The 17,754-nt window shown below is 39.6% G+C and overlaps 3 protein-coding genes across 3 annotated transcripts in view; 1 reads left to right on the forward strand and 2 right to left on the reverse strand.

Annotated features, from left to right (window-relative positions):
* Window positions 1-3,136, reverse strand: part of LOC117381009 (protocadherin Fat 3) — a 79,804-nt gene extending 76,668 nt beyond the window's left edge. The window contains 1 exon segment of the mRNA XM_055226402.1: window positions 164-3,136. Within this exon segment, the coding sequence (XP_055082377.1) occupies window positions 164-3,136 (2,973 nt within the window).
* A 1,505-nt stretch (window positions 3,137-4,641) lies between these two features.
* Window positions 4,642-13,254, forward strand: chordc1b (cysteine and histidine-rich domain (CHORD) containing 1b). Its single transcript, XM_033978922.2, has 11 exons — window positions 4,642-4,852; window positions 6,984-7,033; window positions 7,119-7,175; window positions 7,275-7,435; window positions 8,128-8,228; window positions 8,521-8,579; window positions 9,711-9,781; window positions 9,972-10,077; window positions 10,280-10,399; window positions 11,724-11,786; window positions 11,905-13,254. Exons 1-11 carry the CDS (start codon window positions 4,789-4,791, stop codon window positions 12,073-12,075), a joined length of 1,023 nt encoding a protein of 340 aa, XP_033834813.1. The 5' UTR covers window positions 4,642-4,788; the 3' UTR covers window positions 12,076-13,254.
* A 1,316-nt stretch (window positions 13,255-14,570) lies between these two features.
* Window positions 14,571-17,754, reverse strand: LOC117381250 (tyrosinase-like). Its single transcript, XM_033978178.2, has 5 exons — window positions 16,880-17,754; window positions 16,129-16,345; window positions 15,444-15,591; window positions 14,980-15,161; window positions 14,571-14,836 (listed from the first exon to the last, which is right to left on the reverse strand). The coding sequence occupies exons 1-5, from the start codon at window positions 17,699-17,701 to the stop codon at window positions 14,574-14,576; spliced, it is 1,632 nt and encodes a 543-aa protein (XP_033834069.2). The 5' UTR covers window positions 17,702-17,754; the 3' UTR covers window positions 14,571-14,573.

The following is a 17,754-nucleotide window of genomic DNA, read 5'->3' on the forward strand; positions in this document are numbered from 1 at the left end:
ATAAACGCAAGTAGGTGGTGTACCCTCCAGAAAAGTTACATAGCGCATCTTTAATATCGTTATATTGGCAACCCCTACTTAAAAAGGTTATTCCAGGACACTTTCTTTATCTCTTAATCTCGTTGCATGGGTCCAAAGTATAAACAGACTTAAAAATACATACCTCAAAAGTGCCACCAAAGTCGTTAATCAGAGAGTACCAGACTTGCCCACCAGGTCCTACATCTGGGTCTTGGGCTTGGACCCAGCTAATGACAGCTCCAGGGGGGAGATCCTCCAGCACTTTGGCACTATAACTTGTGGGTATAAAAGCTGGGGCGCAATCATTAACATCCTCCACTATAATACTTAATGTAGTCACAGATGACCTTCGGGTGCCCCGTTCTGCCTTGTCCCGCACTTCAATTTTCAACATGAAAATGGGGGAGCTCTCTCTATCCAAGTTACTAGCCACAAACACACTCCCAGTTTCGCTGTCTATTCCAAATTGAGGCACACTGGTCAGCATAATGTAAGCCAGCTGTCCATTTTGACCCATATCTCTGTCAAACGCCATGATAGTGATGACTTCCAATCCAATAACTGCATTTTCCGACACAATAGCGGAGTAGCCGTCTTGTAAGAACATGGGGTCATTGTCATTTGCATCTTCTATGATCACTGTCAGTAAGCGCCAACTTGACATTTGTGGATCGCCCCGGTCGTAAATGGTGATGTTGAGGAAGTAGCGGTCTGTTCTTTCACGGTCAAGTGGTAGTAACACACTTATGAGTCCACTTTCCATATCTATTTTAAAACAGTTTTCTTTATTCCCATCAGATATTGAAAAGAGCACACATCCATTGAAGCCTGTGTCTCTATCTCGGGCTCTCACTTGGAATACACCAGCACCAACAGGTAGATCCTCACGTACTAAAATACTTGTTGGTAAGGCTTCGAATTGCGGCGCTTGCGTGTTTGCGGAGTAAAGGTCGGCTGTGTACCTTTCAGAATAACTCGGCTTTGCCATAGCTGAGGCTTTGGAGAGCATTTTCTCAGCAAGCATCTGGGCCACCCTGGTCTCCCTACAATTAAAGCCCCCAGGTGGCATTCTACCCCTCACCACAGACACGTTGACAAATGTAGGCTCTGATATCAATTCACCATCTGTTGCGACTATTTTCAGGTTGAATACACCATTTTTTATATTATTAAGTATGGCTAATGGTCTTTTCAATGACAGAGCTCCTGAAACAGGGTGTAGAGTAAAGTAGTCTAACTCATTGCCAGACACTATTTGGTACCTCACTAATCCAAGCTCGTCCAAGTCAACAGCAGACATAGTGACAATAGTTTGGTTGACAGGGAAATCACGACTTATCATGCCTCTACAAGACACTTTCTCAAATAGAGGAGGGTTGTCGTTTATGTTGATCAAACGGATTGTGACATTAACCTCACTTTCTTTTCGGTATGGAGTTCCCCAGTCTGAGCCCCGCACTGCAAAAGTATAGACATCTTCTGCAGATTCAAAATCTAATTCCTTAGTGACTCTCACCTCCCCTGTGCCCTGGTCTATGCTGAATGGCAAGTCCTGATCATTACTGATTGTGTGGGTAATGTATCCATTCTCCCCTTTATCAGAATCTGTGGCTGATACAGCAATAACCACTGTGCCCACAGGTGTGCTCTCATTCACAGTAGCATCATATGCCGACCTGCTGAAGACTGGGCTGTTATCATTTGCATCCTCTATGATTACTCTGACTCGTGCACGTTGCTGGCTGACAATATCAGCTACCTCCATCTCCATGAAATCCTGTGATATGCCTGTCAGTTGCCTTGTGGTCATAATAACTCCAGTCAAAGGGTTTATATCAAAGAACATTGGATCAGAAAGCCTGGTGAAGCTGTAATTGACACTCGAAGGAGCTGGGGAGAGTCTCACCACCTCCACAAAAGTGCTTGGGGGAGCGATTTCACTCAGTTTGACTACATAAACATCTCGTTCAAAATTTACTGTTACTGGATGTGGCTTCGTAACCAGCAACTGAACAATTTGATTTTCAGAAAACTTGGGAGGAACACCCCGGTCTTTAGCTTGGACTGTCAAATTGAGACCAAAGGCAAATTTGTCCCAATCAATCACGTCTAAAGCTTTGATTTTGTATTCATTCGCAGTTGAGGAGCGTTCGACTATGAACTGTTCAAAGGGGTCTCCATCAGTGATAGAAACCCATTCTATATCCCCAGAAACCCCTTCATCTTTATCGTCCACAGTTATTACAGCATAGACGGGATCCATGTCATCCCACGAAGGCTCAACTGTAACAGCACTTAGAATAGGTGCAAACTCATTCACACGCTGCACACTTAGTGTTAGTTTAGCCGTGCTGCTAATCCCACTACTACCATACAACTTCATCCCTCTGTCCATCACTTGCACCTCAATTTCATAGCGATCCTGCTTGTCTATTCTGGGGCGCCTTGTGAGAGTGATGACCCCACTAGTTGGATGAACAGCAAAAAGTTCCACTCTTGTTTTGAAGAAATAGTAAAATTCTCCATTCAAGCCAACATCCGCATCAGTGGCAGTAACTCGGCCAATGCTAGTGCCTAAGGGTGCAGACTCTGCCACAACAAATGAGTAGGAGGTGGGGGAAAAGAGCGGGCGTAGGTCATTAGTGTCCAAAACCTTGATATAAACAGTGGTTAAGGCCTCGAGACCTCCTTGGGCAGATGCTTTTACAGTCAGGGTATAATTGTCTTGAACTTCTCGGTTCAAAATGGCACCACTTCCGCCATTAGTGCGTATTCGAAGAAAACAAAAGTCTCCTAGTGTAAAATCCTCAGCCTGAAAGATGCCTTCACTGTCCCCGGACTGGATGGTATATTTGATATCCAATGACTGCGGGGGGTTGAGCACAATACCCATCTTAACATCACTCCACATATACGTTCTGGCAGCAGAGTTTTCAAAGATAGAAGAATTGTAAGATGGTTGAGTAAAAAGCAGCAGGGCCTGTCCTGACCTTGGTTCAGGAAGAAACTGAAGATTTACATAGGGCAAAGTTAGATTGAGTAAGAAGAAGATAAAGTGGAAATGAGAGGAGATTCTGGACAGAATAAGCATAATTCCCCAATGATCAGACTTCATGACTTCATTACTATTCCATCACCCGGTTTACCCTGCATTTGGAAAGAACAAAAGAAAAAAACAAGACGCACATTCAGTTGATAAGCTGGGGGAAATAGGCACTCTGCATGCTAAAATTTTGAGAACTGAGGAGTAGAAGTTGCAAACACATTTCAGGGCAACTGCTTATGACTGCTGTGATGTGACAGCATACTCTGGTGTGCTTTAACAGTTTGTATTGAGACACAGGCTTGAAGACACACAATACCTACTAAAAAGCATGACAAAACAAGTCTTTAAACAATATCACATCAAAGATGCGCACTTGCACTGCAGAGTGCCACTATTACAGCAGGGATCATGAACAGTCACAGGTAATTCTCCAGTGCATTATGATCTTTTATTGTTATTTTATTGTTCTTGCACAAAAAGTGACTTATTTGCTTCAAATGTATTTTGGACAAGCCTAGGTAGCTGGTTACAGCAATCAATAATCAAACAGGAGTGCCATTTAGTCTAAGGCTATAGGCTAGTGTAAATCATTCTCAATGCAAAGAAAAATACATCTAAAAACATGTATAATGTATATGACATTAGTTATGTTTTTTTATCTGCATTTAATGCAGATGAGATTCGTGTATTATCTCCATAATTAATAGCCTTCCACAACTTTATTTATAGACTAGTTGAACCTTTTAATAAAAATAGCCTTTCTATTTGGAAACTGACCGTTAATAACCTCATTATTGCACTTGATGATGCTCTCACTAAATACAATGTGATGAGGCATACTCATCTCTTTAATTTAATGTGGATGAGATAAATAGACAGCCTTGTTATCTATTGATAGTGACACTTTAGAGGAGCCGGTGCAAATGGAGCTCCAGTTGAGTACCAATTCATAGACTGATCGTCTGTGCTGGAGTTACTGTCCCATGGGAGCCTAAATCTCTACATTTCAGCACAGATATCTCGACAGCACACAAGGGTAAATACACAGCAATCTTCCGCTTCAGTGCATGTGTGATCTGCAATCCTTACCTTGTCTTTAAACGGTCCTTTGTAAAAGTAATGCCTGTCCTTTCCGCTCGCCGGTTGCAAAATAAAAAAGGAGAAACCCAAATGTCATGGATGAAAACATAGGCACAAATCCCGCCAGTCTAGTGACACGCTGGGTGCAGCCATCCTCGTAAAACTAAAGAGCTATTGCCCCAGTTTTGTGCACCTGATACAACCCAGGGTGCACACGCATGGGATGTTCTGGCTCCTCGAACTATAATAAGATAAGCATAAACTGATGAAAACACTAATAAATATATATGTTGCACTTATTTAAGTCAGAGACGCGATTTGGTAAAATGAAATTCATGGCTATCGCAAGTTTGGAAGAGGGCAGCATCAGTTTTCGCTTATAAGAGGCTTCTTCGGCGCGCTCTCGCCGGATGGAGGGAGTGCTGCTGAGATCGGCTCGAGTTGGGAGAGCTCCGGAGTTTACCGAGGGTCCCCGAGTGTTTCCGGAAACACCCGGAAGTGAGACAGTCGGTCCACAGCGGAGCGTTTCAGGCAGGCACACTATCGGCTCTGTGTATTTCACTCTCTTTTCATTGTCACCGCCGTTTTGTGTGGGTTTGTAGCACATTTAACGAGGCATCTAAAGCATTTCAACTTCCATTATGACTGCGCTATGTTACAATAAGGGATGTGGACAACGTTTTGATCCAGAAAATAACCCCGAAGGTGAGTTACAGCTACAGTTTGAGCTCATGCTATGCTAACCTCATGTGTCTGGAATATTCCATACCATCCAGTACATTCATTCATAGACAGATCGGCCACACACTAACATGATTGTGTCTAGTAGAATATAAAAGCCACTCCAGTATATCTCAGGTCATTGTATTTCATGTGGGCGAGTTGCTTGCTAAAGTAGCTAAGTACTGAAGTAGTGATTATAGACTTATAATAGTCACATTGCTGCAAAAGGAAATACAGTAGTAGTTACTGATTAGTGTAAGTAAAGCCTACTGTGTTACTATTACTACTACTACTACTATTACTACTAGGTTTAAGGAAAATGTGTTGAAATCCACAGCCACTTGTGCTAAAATAACAAACTGAAAACAAAGCACTTGTTGTCTGCTAGTTTTTACTTTTATTATGACAGGATATAAACTGAGAAAGCACAGATGATATGGTTTTTGTGGCATAGAAAGATAATAAGCTATACTTTTATTGGGGCCAATTTATCTCTTGTGCATCAGAACTTTTTTTGTTTTGTTTTTTTGTTGTTTTTTTTGAGATAGCTAATTCTTGTATGATGACAAACTGTAACCTGATCTCGATTCTTCCTTTTGTCATTTGGCATCTTTGTATTTTTAATGAGCTGTTCTTACTATGGCAACATATGGTTTACTCCAGTCCCTTATTCATTATCCATCAAACATACTTTTACTTTACTGCATTTTCTAACTTTAAAGGACAATATATTTCAGGTGCAGGATCTGGAATATTCCACAGAATGGCATACAATTTAACAATCTGCATGGAGACAAGCAGGTGACTCCACCAAACACCAAAGTGTTTTTGACAATAAAAACACCTGTAAATTGAATAAAAGATTGAGAAGTTCATACCATACTGTGGGACATTTTAAGCAAAGCAGTGACATTTTAACACAGTCAGGTAATGGACCCTCTATTAGACAAAAATATATGGTGCATCTTAAATTCATCCCAATATATCTTATGAAAAATATGTATTCCTGATATTTTTCTCTCTCCTCAACAACATAGAAAAAGCTTACGATATATAATAATACAGCTTAGTGTTCATGACAACAAACATGAACCACTTTGTAATCTGATCATGATATAAACTTTATTTGCTGGTGTGTAGGACACAATACACTGTCAGGGTTGGTTAAAGATGAAAGAATCTGGCTTAACAAAATTAAGCTTCCTATAAAGTGTGTTTGTGTCACCCACGTTTATTTGAAAGCCTTTATCTAAAATAATTGAACTTCAAAGTGTCCATGTTTCCCTCACAGCAAAATCTTCACTTGAGTCTCTTATTCACCATCCACATCCTTTAGAAATGTCCTCCTCCTTATTCTTCAAGTATTATAACAAACGCTCAGTCAGGTCTAATTTCCATTTTAATAGGATGCCACTTTCATATCAAATGGAGCATATTATTATCTGGCGTTAGGGATTTCTTGGTGGTATATCACAGACAAGGGTGCAGAGGGGACCTGACTGAGCCACAAAGAATATAGTTGATTTATAGTGTTGTTAAAGTTATTTAAATTTCTGAATTAACATCCATGTTTTGTCTCCAAGGACAGCCTTTGACTGAGACTGACTCAAACATAGAACTTTGTAATTCAGGCCTTTACTGTCAGGTCAATATCTAGGGTTTTGATTTATACAAGTTTAGCAGATGTCCTCAATTTTATTTTTGGTTGTGTGGAAAGTTTTGCTTAGTCTGCTTTTGTCTGATATCATAATGCATAAAACTAATTTATTATTTAAATCTTTTTTTCTTTACATAAGATTTTTGGGTTCTCATCAGAAGTGTGTTTTACTTGATTTGGTCAGTATTGTTTTTCAGGTGATGAATTTGATTGTGAATGTTTATCTCAGTCCAGGGATAGTCTTGTCACAGCCCAGCAAGAAGTTAATGAAATATGATTCTGTAACCAAAAAACCCTGATGTGAATAAATAATTCATCTTCATTTTTTGTTTTACGTCTCAGCAAAAACAACTTTTCTACCATAGTCTGCTCACATCAGAGCTTTTAGCTTACTGATGTGGGTAACTTCACTAAACTTATTTTAATCTTAATTAAATCAAATCTGTTTTTTCACAGATGGGTGTACCTATCATCCAGGAGTCCCAGTGTTCCATGATGCATTAAAGGTAAACAACTATAATGCGTAGCAAGCTGGCATCTGCTTTTTTGATTTCCTCTTTAGTCAATATAAACTTTGCCTACTTTCCCAAGGGCTGGTCCTGCTGCAAGAGAAGAACTACTGACTTCTCAGACTTCCTCAGCATTGCTGTAAGTTCACTTTAAATCTATATATTGGTTTGGTGGTTTCCATTGTCCATTGTTTGCAGCAGTTGTATTGACCTTGAGACACTGACTTTGTACTTGCAGGGCTGTACAAAGGGGCCCCATAACAAAGAGAAGCCCCCAGAGCCGGTAAAGCCAGATGTGAAATCGTCTGGAGAAAAGAAAGAGGCAGAGGAACTGAAACCAAAGTTTAATGAGTACATCATCTCAGCACCAAAGCCCATAGATGCAATAAACAGACCGAGGTATGGCGCTTTTTAAATGGCTCAATAGTTTTATAGATGGCAAGTTTAGTTGATGTATGAATGATCAATGCTGAAAGAGTGTTTTATATTGGGACTCCAGAGTATGATTGTGGCATAACAGTTGACTATTCGATTACAGTATGATTATCACTCAAGTTTGGTATCATAAACGTACGAAGCTCAATTCAATTAAAGTAAAAAACTTAAATAAAACACTTTGAATATGACTTGTTTTTTTCTTAGTGGTTTAAGTAAGGAAATTGACAGTATATAAAAAGAAGATGGTTAACCAATGTTAAGATGGTTAACCAATGTTAAGCAATGTCAGTGAAGTCTGTCGAGGTTATAATAATGTACAATAAGTGAAGTAGGTGAATCTAATGTTGCTGCTATGATAATCAAGAGGTATTTAATCCACGTGAAATAACTGAGCCTGTGTGGAGGCGTGTGAGCTTGAGTGATCCATGCAGACAGAGCTCCCATTTGGATTTACAAAGGCTGTGGGCCGTAACCAAGACATTGTAATGCTCATTGTCCACTTTAGATAATAAAAAAATCAATTCAAATAGTGTTCATTGAAAGAGAAAAGGGAGATAAAAGTAGACCAAGTTTTCACACAATGCCACTGACAGAACCCATAGACCATACTACTGCTACAATGACAGCTGATGGCCCGTATCTGTCTCCTACAGTCCCGATGAGCCGATGGTGAGATTGCAGCATAAAGTCGCCTCTTCTCTAAAAACAGCTCTAGAAAAGTTGAAGCTGTCGGAGAACACGGCTGAAAAGAAAGGTAGGCATACTTTATTCATGCACTTTCTCTCTTGTTTAATACGTCTGTGCAGCGGGTAACTTTTGTCCTCCTCTCCAACGGCTGCCATACATCTCGAGTAGACGGCAAGGACATTTTGACAGCAGGGTTGGAATGGTTTGCAATGGGGAATATGTCATCACTAGTGTCATTCACATTATGGTTTTGATGAGGAGTTGACGGGACAGGCCCACACGTCAGGCGGCGGCTCTCTGAGTTGCTTTCAGAGTTTTAAGTGTCAATTCTTTGACAGCATCTTTCTATGTCTCTCCAGAGGAAGACAGCGACGAGATCAAGATTGGAACTTCCTGTAAAAATGGAGGCTGCACTAAAGTAGGTCAACATGTCATGGTGTAATACATATTCACACTTGTGTCTCAAGTTGAGGGGCTCTGTGGGCTGCTTGTTCAGGCCTGGCCCGTGTAAATAGAGTTGATACAGGGCTTTATAGATTTTTGAAAATGCATTCAAACTCTTACACTGCCAAAAATACACACTGAAAAGTTGAGTATGGTTTCATTTTATCTTACTGTTCATTTTGTTCAGTTGGATGATGGTGGCTCATCTTAATCTATTGATTGTCATCTTGAACAGTCTAAAGTAAGTTGATGAACTTAATAGTAATTTAATAGATCCAAAAACATGATCTACAAATCTAAATATTCTTTTCATTTGGGTCACGAATAGTACATTTGTGAATTTTATTTGTTGAAAGGTTTAAACATGTTAAGAGTGGTTAAAAATTATGTACTGGAAGAATACGCATTAAATGGCATGATGAGTAGATGATGAGTAACATCAACAGGTCCTAAACTTCATCTATTCATGGGTCATGAAAATCCAGCACTGTTGCCATAGCAAATAACAACTTAAAACAAAAGGTATCTTATTCAATGGGCAAAAGTTCTCAAAATATCACCTAGAATAGAGGATACAGTACCATTTAATGACTATTGCATAAGAGACTAAGTAGGCCAGTAATAATTTGACTTTTATGATTCAAAATCTAGCTCTTGAAGTACCTGCATTTTCTAAAGAGGACATCAGTAAGTTTATAGAGCCTATTCTACGCCTTGTACACCCACATATTCCTCCTTCTACATCAGTGAGCTTAACTCTTTAGGCTGAGAGGAAAAAGGACAAGAACATAAGTTTCTCAAGTAGATTTGCAGAGATGTGTTATGAGAGACGTTCAAGTGGGAATTTCATTATTTCCATAATTGTTCATCAACTGATTGAAAATCATGCCACATTCTCTGAAGGGCTGCTTTTTTGCTTTATTAATCAGTTAGAATGAGGTCCCAAACTGGAAACAAGCTATTAGATAACACTCATTCTCATTACATGTTTTTGTTCAAAATAGAAAGCCTCATTTAATTCAGTCTGGAATTTGGTGGTTTCATAAAATCAGTATTGTAGTTGTTGAGTTGTAGTTGTTTTAACCATGTGCATTTTTGCTTTTAGAGCTTTGAAGGTCCTACAAGCGATTCAGAAACTTGCACGTACCACTCTGGATGCCCAATCTTCCATGAAGGGTTAGTATTACAGTCAAATAGATTTGTTTCCTCTTGCACTGACATGTTTTGAGAAGTAAGTATTATTCTGTTGGCAGTAAAAATTTGCAGTGGAAAAGCCAGTGTTTTTCTGTATCTGTTCTATTGTTTACGACTTGTCTAAAATAGCATGTTATTGACAGCCTGTCCCTGTTTCTGTTTTTTTGGACAGGATGAAATACTGGAGCTGCTGCAAGCGGAAAACGTCTGATTTTAACACCTTCCTCTCCCAGGAGGGCTGTACCAAGGGGACACATCTATGGAGGAAAAAGGATGCGGTAGGCAACGCCGCTAGACATCTGTCTGTAGTGTCTATCAAAAAAGGAGCCTGATAAACTCCTGTAACTCCATCTAGTGGTGTTAAATACAGGCACATGAAGTCAAGACACAATATTCTTTAAAAGCCACCTTTTAGTCATAAGTTAGTTGAGTTTACCATTTACTTGACAGCTAATATTGTTTTTTTTTTACATTTCCTAGGGTCTCAAAGTTGTCCCCTGTCGGTTTGACTGGCACCAAACAGGAGCACAGGTCATCATCTCAATCTACGCCAAGAACTCCATCCCAGAACAGAGCTATGTGGACGCCAACAGTACAACTGTGAGTGACTGTACAGTTCAGTGAGTTTGAAAACATCGGACAGTGATGTTTGTGGTTTTGCATATTAGACAGTTAACATCACTTAAGAAGATGTGATATTATGTTTCGCTAGAGCAGTGGTTCTCAAATAGTGGGGCGCGCCCCCCTGGGGGGGCGTGGTGAGATGCCAGGGAGTGCACGTATGACTCCGCGTATGACACTAGTACTGTAGATAGCACGTACACAACAAACAGCAGGAGAGAGCGAACAGATCGTGACACAGGGCAGTGAACAAGAGACACTTTTGCTAAAGAGTCACTATGGAAAACATTAAAACAACAAGGATGAAAAGAAAGGCGGAGATAGACAAAGGTAATGAGATGCGCGAAAGTCACTCGAAAAGTAAGACGAGGAAGTCTGATGAAGCGTATTTAGCACTTGGCTTCACCGTGACTCCGGTGGGACACGAGGACAGACCGGTGTCTGCTGTGGCAGCGGACAGTGTGAAGCCGAATAAGTTAAGGCGCTACCTCATTACACCTCAGTCATGCTGATAAGACGCTAGAGTTTTTTCAGCGTAAACGTACCAAATATTGCCAACAATCATCCCGATTTGTGAATGTCACTTCAGTAAACCAACAAGCACTGTTAGCATCATATAAGGTGGCATACCAAATTGCTAAATTGCTTGTTTTAATTGGATATTTATTTAATTTTAATGTATTATTTTGATATTTATTTTTTAATTTAAAGTTATTCATTTGTTGTTTATTTAATTTAATTTTTTAAAATTTGATATTTAGTAAAATTTCATGATATTTTATTTTATTTTTTCAAATGGTTAAATCGCAAAATGTTTTCTTCTTCATAGGGGGGGCATGATAGAAAAAAATTGAGAAGCACTGCGCTAGTGTGATTTAACATCCTACACAAAACGTTAAGACCGAGGAAATGTTTCTAGATACTAGTTCTTTATACCACTGATCTCTCATGAAAAGGTTAACTGTTTTTTGTTTTGTTTACTTTTACTTTACCATTAGGAGCTTTTGAGCTGCTTCAAAGCTCCTGTAAAGAGAGACAACCTTTAGTGCAGATTCTGACTTATAAATGTGGTGCCATGAGTTTTATACAGTGTTTTTTAAGATAGTAAAGTAATATTTTCTTTCTTTAAATCATTATTTTCGATGCAGTTTCCACTTTTATGAAGTTAATCTTGTCTGAATTTGTGCTTCACTGAGCAAAACATACATTTTTTTTTTTCTTGTGGTTTCAAGATATTGAGCAGGGCACATTCTTTATAGGATCCAAACAAAACTTACAATATGTGTTCCATTTTTTCCCCCAGCTCAACATTCACGTTATATTTGAAGGAGAGAAGGAATTCCAGCAGAAAATCAGCCTCTGGGGAGTAAGTCTTATAACTGTTGTGTCCCATGTGTCTTGAGCCTTGTATTTGAGGTCAATAAATAATTAAACCACACTCTAATTCTTCTAACTCTCACTTTATGCTCTATTTTCCCTTTAAGGTGATTGACGTCAGCAAGAGTCAGGTCAACATGATGGCGTCAAAGATCGAAATCGCCATGAAAAAGTCAGAGCCAATGTCTTGGGCTCGCCTGGACCTCCCGCCTCCCACTGCGCCAAAAGACACTGAGCAGAAAAAAGAGGCAGAAAGTGAGGAAGAAGATGAAAGTTGAAATTACCAAAAAAAATCTTTGTATATTTTTAGCTGGATACAAAACTGTGCGGTCCATTTTTCACTCTTCCATAAGTCAAAATCTTTACCTTGTTCATTTTTGCCCTCTGCTTTTCAGCACTTCAGTGTTAGGACCAACTTTTATTGTAGTGTTATTTTTATAAAGTACGTAGTTTTCAAAAGCACTCAATGAGATAAAAACACTTGTAGGAGTCAAGCAGTGGTCCAGTGGTATCTACTTATCTTTGCTCTGTGCCCAGACAGAGCAGGAGTGTGCAGACGCTTTGACCTGTAATGCTACAATTAATCATTTTCTCTTGCTTTGACCCAATATTGACCTTTTCTGACATTTTCATGGCATAAGAGTAAAGCTCTCTTAGTCATTTGCACAATACTGCAAAAAAAGTTTTTGTTCTTCCACTTACTTCGTTTTAGGTTAAATGTGCACTGAGTAACTTTTTTGATTGTCTGCCACCTGCTTGTCTCCATGTAGATGATCAATTTCTCCATTTAGCATTTATTCAATTACAGCTGTCTAAACATACATTGAAAAACATGCATATGTGAGCTGGCTCTCCTCTCTACAGATGGACAGGTGGGAAGAGAAAAGTTTGATGGTTTTATTCTTCCTGTTTTACACCACTCTGCCTTCACTAATTATGATGATATAAAAGAATATCCTGTATTATCATTTATGATATAAATGATAATACAGGATATTATCATTTGGATATGCAGATTCTTTATAATCCATTGTCCCAAAGGTTATTGTTTTTATGTTATACCATGTACTGTATTCATAAACACACTGTATGCCTGCCACAGTTATGTTTTTTATTAAACAAAAGGGAAACAATCTAAAGATCCGATCAAAGATCACAGAAATCCCTTGAGTATTGATTGTATTGATCTGTAATCATTCAACATTGAACATTGATTCACTCTGTAAATTGCATGCTGTACAAAATTGTATTTTTGTTTCCATTGTTCTATATTAATTATAATTTACATTTATTTTCTCATCAGAATGTAAAATATGTGAGAATGCTGAAAAGTACTGTAAAATACTGTATAATTTGCAGCAGCATGCATCAGAGTGCAGAATGTAATGTACAAAGACCATTGCCTGTCTCTATTGGGATCATTTAAAAACAAAATACCCAAAATAAACTTTTGACATCATTTGCTGATGTTTGGGTTTAATTTACTGTCTAACATTTACAAGGAGTAAGTATGAGTTTGAGGAAAACAATTTCAATGGTTTCTCACCTTAAGTCAATGGATCAAGGCTCTAAACTGTAAAAGTAGTCATAATAGTTTTGTCTTTAACTTTTAAACTAACCATGCTTTTATGAATGCCTCCACTTGTGAGTTTTAAATGTCCTGGTTCTCTCCAGGCAAATGGTCTCGGACTCCTTGGATTTGATATTCCTCACTTCCCATGAAAAGCACTGCCTGACCTTTGGAGTGAAGAGTTTGAACCACGTAGCTGTGACTTTTACAAATGTCATGCCATATTCTTACCTGTTTTAAATAATTTGACGCTCAAAAAATTCAAATGTCCCCAAACCTCATGCCCCGTGAAGGTGTCTCAAACATCTTGGCTTTTTTGCTGAGATATTTCCTTTTAAAAATCTTCTACCTTTTTCATGAATCCATTAAAATGTTCAAAAAAATGTATGCCCTGTGAACTTCTACACGGATAGAACTCAAACCTTTTGTGCTGCCACTATTTCATCAGACACTAAGGGCACTGTGATGCAACAGAAAGAAAAAAAAAAACTTTATAAATTGGGAATCTGTTGTAGAAAAAATGGGTTTATTACAATCCCCCTTTTTTAAATACACACACAAAACTGAATTCAAGACAAAAGCAAATGTTGGGACATTTTCAAATGTACAATAAAAGTACAATTTCTGAGTATTTCACAAAAAAATATTCAATATAATGGAGGAAACTATTCAAAAGTCAGAATTGGAGAACACGGGATAGACTCAGATCATTTTGTGAGATTCTGAAAATTGGAGGATAAAAAGAAGAGAATGAATCATCTTTGGGTCCTCAAATGCTTCCGTGCTGAAAATGTGGGCATAGAACAGAACAGTCGGCACATTTTTGAGATATGCTCGTGGCCATCAAATTCACATTTAGCCATGTCATGAAATAGTTGTAGCTGGAGTAATAATAAGTTGTAGAATTGTAGTATTAATAGCAGTTGTGGTCTGTTACTCTACTGGCTTTGGAAATGGGACGGTTTCACTCAGACATGCTCTCTTTGTGATTTAAATGGCATTAAAAATTGAATGCACTTTTTGTTCTTCTGTCCCGTGTGCCATAGCCCAAGGAGTCATTTCAGTTCCAGCTCAGTTTGGGCAAAAGACTTCAATATATTATAACACCCCCAACATTTACAGACTTGGACTTATAGCAAAAATGGGCACAATAAAATACAGTATGTTTAACGGTGCTTTTATATTCATATTCTTATTCTGGGTACGTCACATTGTGCTCTGGTAGTTATATCCATTCTCTTCTTTATCAGGGCTGAAAATGAGCGGCTCTCTCTCTGGAAGAGCAAATAGGTTTCTCCATTTGTGCGCAGGCAGCCAGGTGGAGGCGCTGTACTTGTATTTGATGTGCATAAACACCGCAGCCAAAGCCAAAGACAGGAGCCCTCCACACACCCCCGCCAGCACCAGCCACCCCCACATCCCCTGCAGCTCCTCCAGGTACGGACGAATGGACTCTGACAAGCGCTGGTCTGAGGAGAGCAGAGAGGGGATGAATTCAAGGGGCTGTCATCATTAAGTATGCAAAAGTCAATCTATAATAGTGTAACCTGTACACAACATCACATTATGCATTCAAACAAGATTCAAATGTTTAAAAAGTATTCAAACTTACTAGCATCCAATAGATGGGAGTATTCATATCCCAGGTCTTTGCTGGAGATAAAGAACTCTCTGTTTGTGTGCAAAGGCAGAAATGGCACCATGAAGTATCCTCCGTTGTGTCCGATGGGAGCGTTTGATTCAGGATACTGGGACAGGGCAGGTCTGTGCCTCCTCAGCCACTCTTCATAAATACTTCCATGGAAAACATGGAAATGTAGAAGTGATGGATGTGAACGGTTAGTAGTTTTTCAAGGAGGAAAGATAAAATAAGTGTGAATTTTGTCAAATCAGAACAAAACAAAACAAAAACAATTCATTATTTCCATGGAGACAAACAGGTGACTCCAGCACGGCAATTACCGGTCAGATCTGTGAAGAGGCTCCCTACTCATAGTAAAAATATATATTTTTAAGCATGTACATTCCTCTGTGTTTTTACTTTTTATGTACTCTTGTGTACTATGTTGTTGTTACCAGTCAACAAAAGCGTGATGGAGGAGGAAAATGGGGTCGTTGGCAGATCCTTGGACAGACGACATGGACCCGTTCATGAAGACGTGGAGAGCAGCGTGCATGGACATACGGCTGCTGTTCCCCATCCCGGAGCGAGAGTCTCCAAATCCTACAGGGGACAAGCACTACAGATAATGGACTGGCAAACTTTTCCACTCTAAATCACATACTTTAACCAGATCAGAACCAGATTAATAACACTGCACAGTAATAATGTTAAGCTATACTTTATTAATCCCTCATGAGAAACTCTATGCATTTGCATTTGACATGGACTAAATGAGTAGAAAACCAAGGTTAAATCAGAAATAAACCAGCAATAGCCAACACTAGTCCTAGTGTATCGCTGGAAAACCAAAAATCATGACAGAGCCAGAACTAATCTTTTACTACAAGACAGCAAATATAAATAAAAGTGAAATATCAACAGCTACATGCGATTCACACTAAATATACATTACAACTATAACTAAGGGGGAGCAACTGACTTTAATTAAAACTACATCAGTACCTGAATAAAAACATATCTCTATTGTGCAGACTGCTGCATTATGCCCCTGTAGCACTGCCAGCCCTGCACTTTGAGAAGCACTGCCATAGAGTGAAACAGAGACAGATGGGGGTTTATTAGCACACATTATCTGACCTTCCAGCGTGTTTCTGAAGCTCATGTTAGCAGTCCGATCCATAGCCCCAGTGTCATAGCTTGTTAAACTCAGGGTAAACTCTACATCTGCAGATGTGGGTAACCGCTCCACTACATTTCGGTTGTGGTTGCCAGGGTTACGGCGCAGTGGACCCTCTGAACGGGCATCACACAGGACGCCTCTGCGGTTGTAGTCCTCAGGGCGAGAGCACAGCACCTGGGACACACACATGATGCACATCATGTAAAACAATAACAATAGATTTAAAGTCAATAACAGGAAGGTGTAGAAGCTGATATGAGATGTATATAAATGAATGAATCTGGTCTATTTAGTGGTGTGACGGTAACAATGTTCATTTGGAAATAATCAGATAAGCTTTCTATCTATTTTACCAATGTCTTTGAAATTGTTATGAATATATTGGCTCACATCACAGACCTTTTAAGGTGCAATAGATAAAAATGAATTATGCAGTTCTGCTGATAAATCTGAGACCCTCAAAGTGTTTTAAATATCTCTGTGTACTGGCATCAAAATGTATTGCAAAGTTAAGGCCAAATCTGGCACCCTACAGTCAGTTGACTCAAAACAGTAAGCAGAATGTGTATTTAAAATGCTTGCTTTCTTGCCCTTAACAGGTTTTTTAATATTTCATAATGTGAGCTGAAGCTAAAAGGTTTTGACCATAAATTAGGCCCACTCATGCATTATGTAAATGCCTGTGTGTAAAAGGTAAGCACACTTTACCCTCCAGGAGGAGAACACTGATCCCGGGCTGAGGATGCTGGGGTCCTGGGGGTGTCTGGCTCCCATCAGCTCATCTGTGCACACGTCACAATCCTGAGCATCCCGCCAGTCCCAGTATGGGATAGAAAATGTCATGTCTCCAGTCAGCTTCCTGATCTCATGCTCCCACTGAAGGAGGTAGAACCTGTGCCAGGGAGGAAACCCCGGTGCCCAGTGCCCAAAGTCTACATTGGTCCAGACATTCCCAGGCCCTCCGAGGAGGGCATTTCGAGATACATAATAATGCATCCACACAAACACATCATACACAGACACATCAGTAAATAAAGGAGTTGAACCATTCTCCATTTCCTGGTAGGTGCCAGTGGGAACAACATAGTCTTGGCTAATAGTCTGTTTGGCTAAATTCAGATAGGACACAAGTCGGATCCTCTCCGCACGGGACAAATGAAAAACATTCCTTCTTAGGGTCTCCCTGCGTTCATTACAGTTCACTCCAAAAAACCCAAACTTACAGTCACCACAGTTAAAACCCATGAAGTTCCCTGTGCACTGGCACGTCCTGTTGTAGAAAACAAGTGGCCATTTCTCTCGATCATCCAGGCCTGAGAACGGATACTGAGGGCCATCTGGTTCTTGAGACACCTCCACGTCCCAGCAGAAGCCCCGTCCTGAGTTAGCACCACAGGCTGAACCATCTCCATCCCATGAGGGGCAGCACTCTTTGGATAGCAGGGCGTCCCGAGTGGCACAGGCCCGAGGAAACTGCTGATAAGATGGAGCAAAATATACCATCAAACTAGCAAATCCTAACAGCCACATTATCTCAAGATTTCAAGCTCTGACATCCAAGAAACAAGCTTGAAATCAACAAA

The sequence above is a fragment of the Periophthalmus magnuspinnatus genome, chromosome 14 (assembly GCF_009829125.3).
Source record: "Periophthalmus magnuspinnatus isolate fPerMag1 chromosome 14, fPerMag1.2.pri, whole genome shotgun sequence".
Classification (NCBI taxonomy): Eukaryota; Metazoa; Chordata; class Actinopteri; order Gobiiformes; family Gobiidae; genus Periophthalmus; species Periophthalmus magnuspinnatus.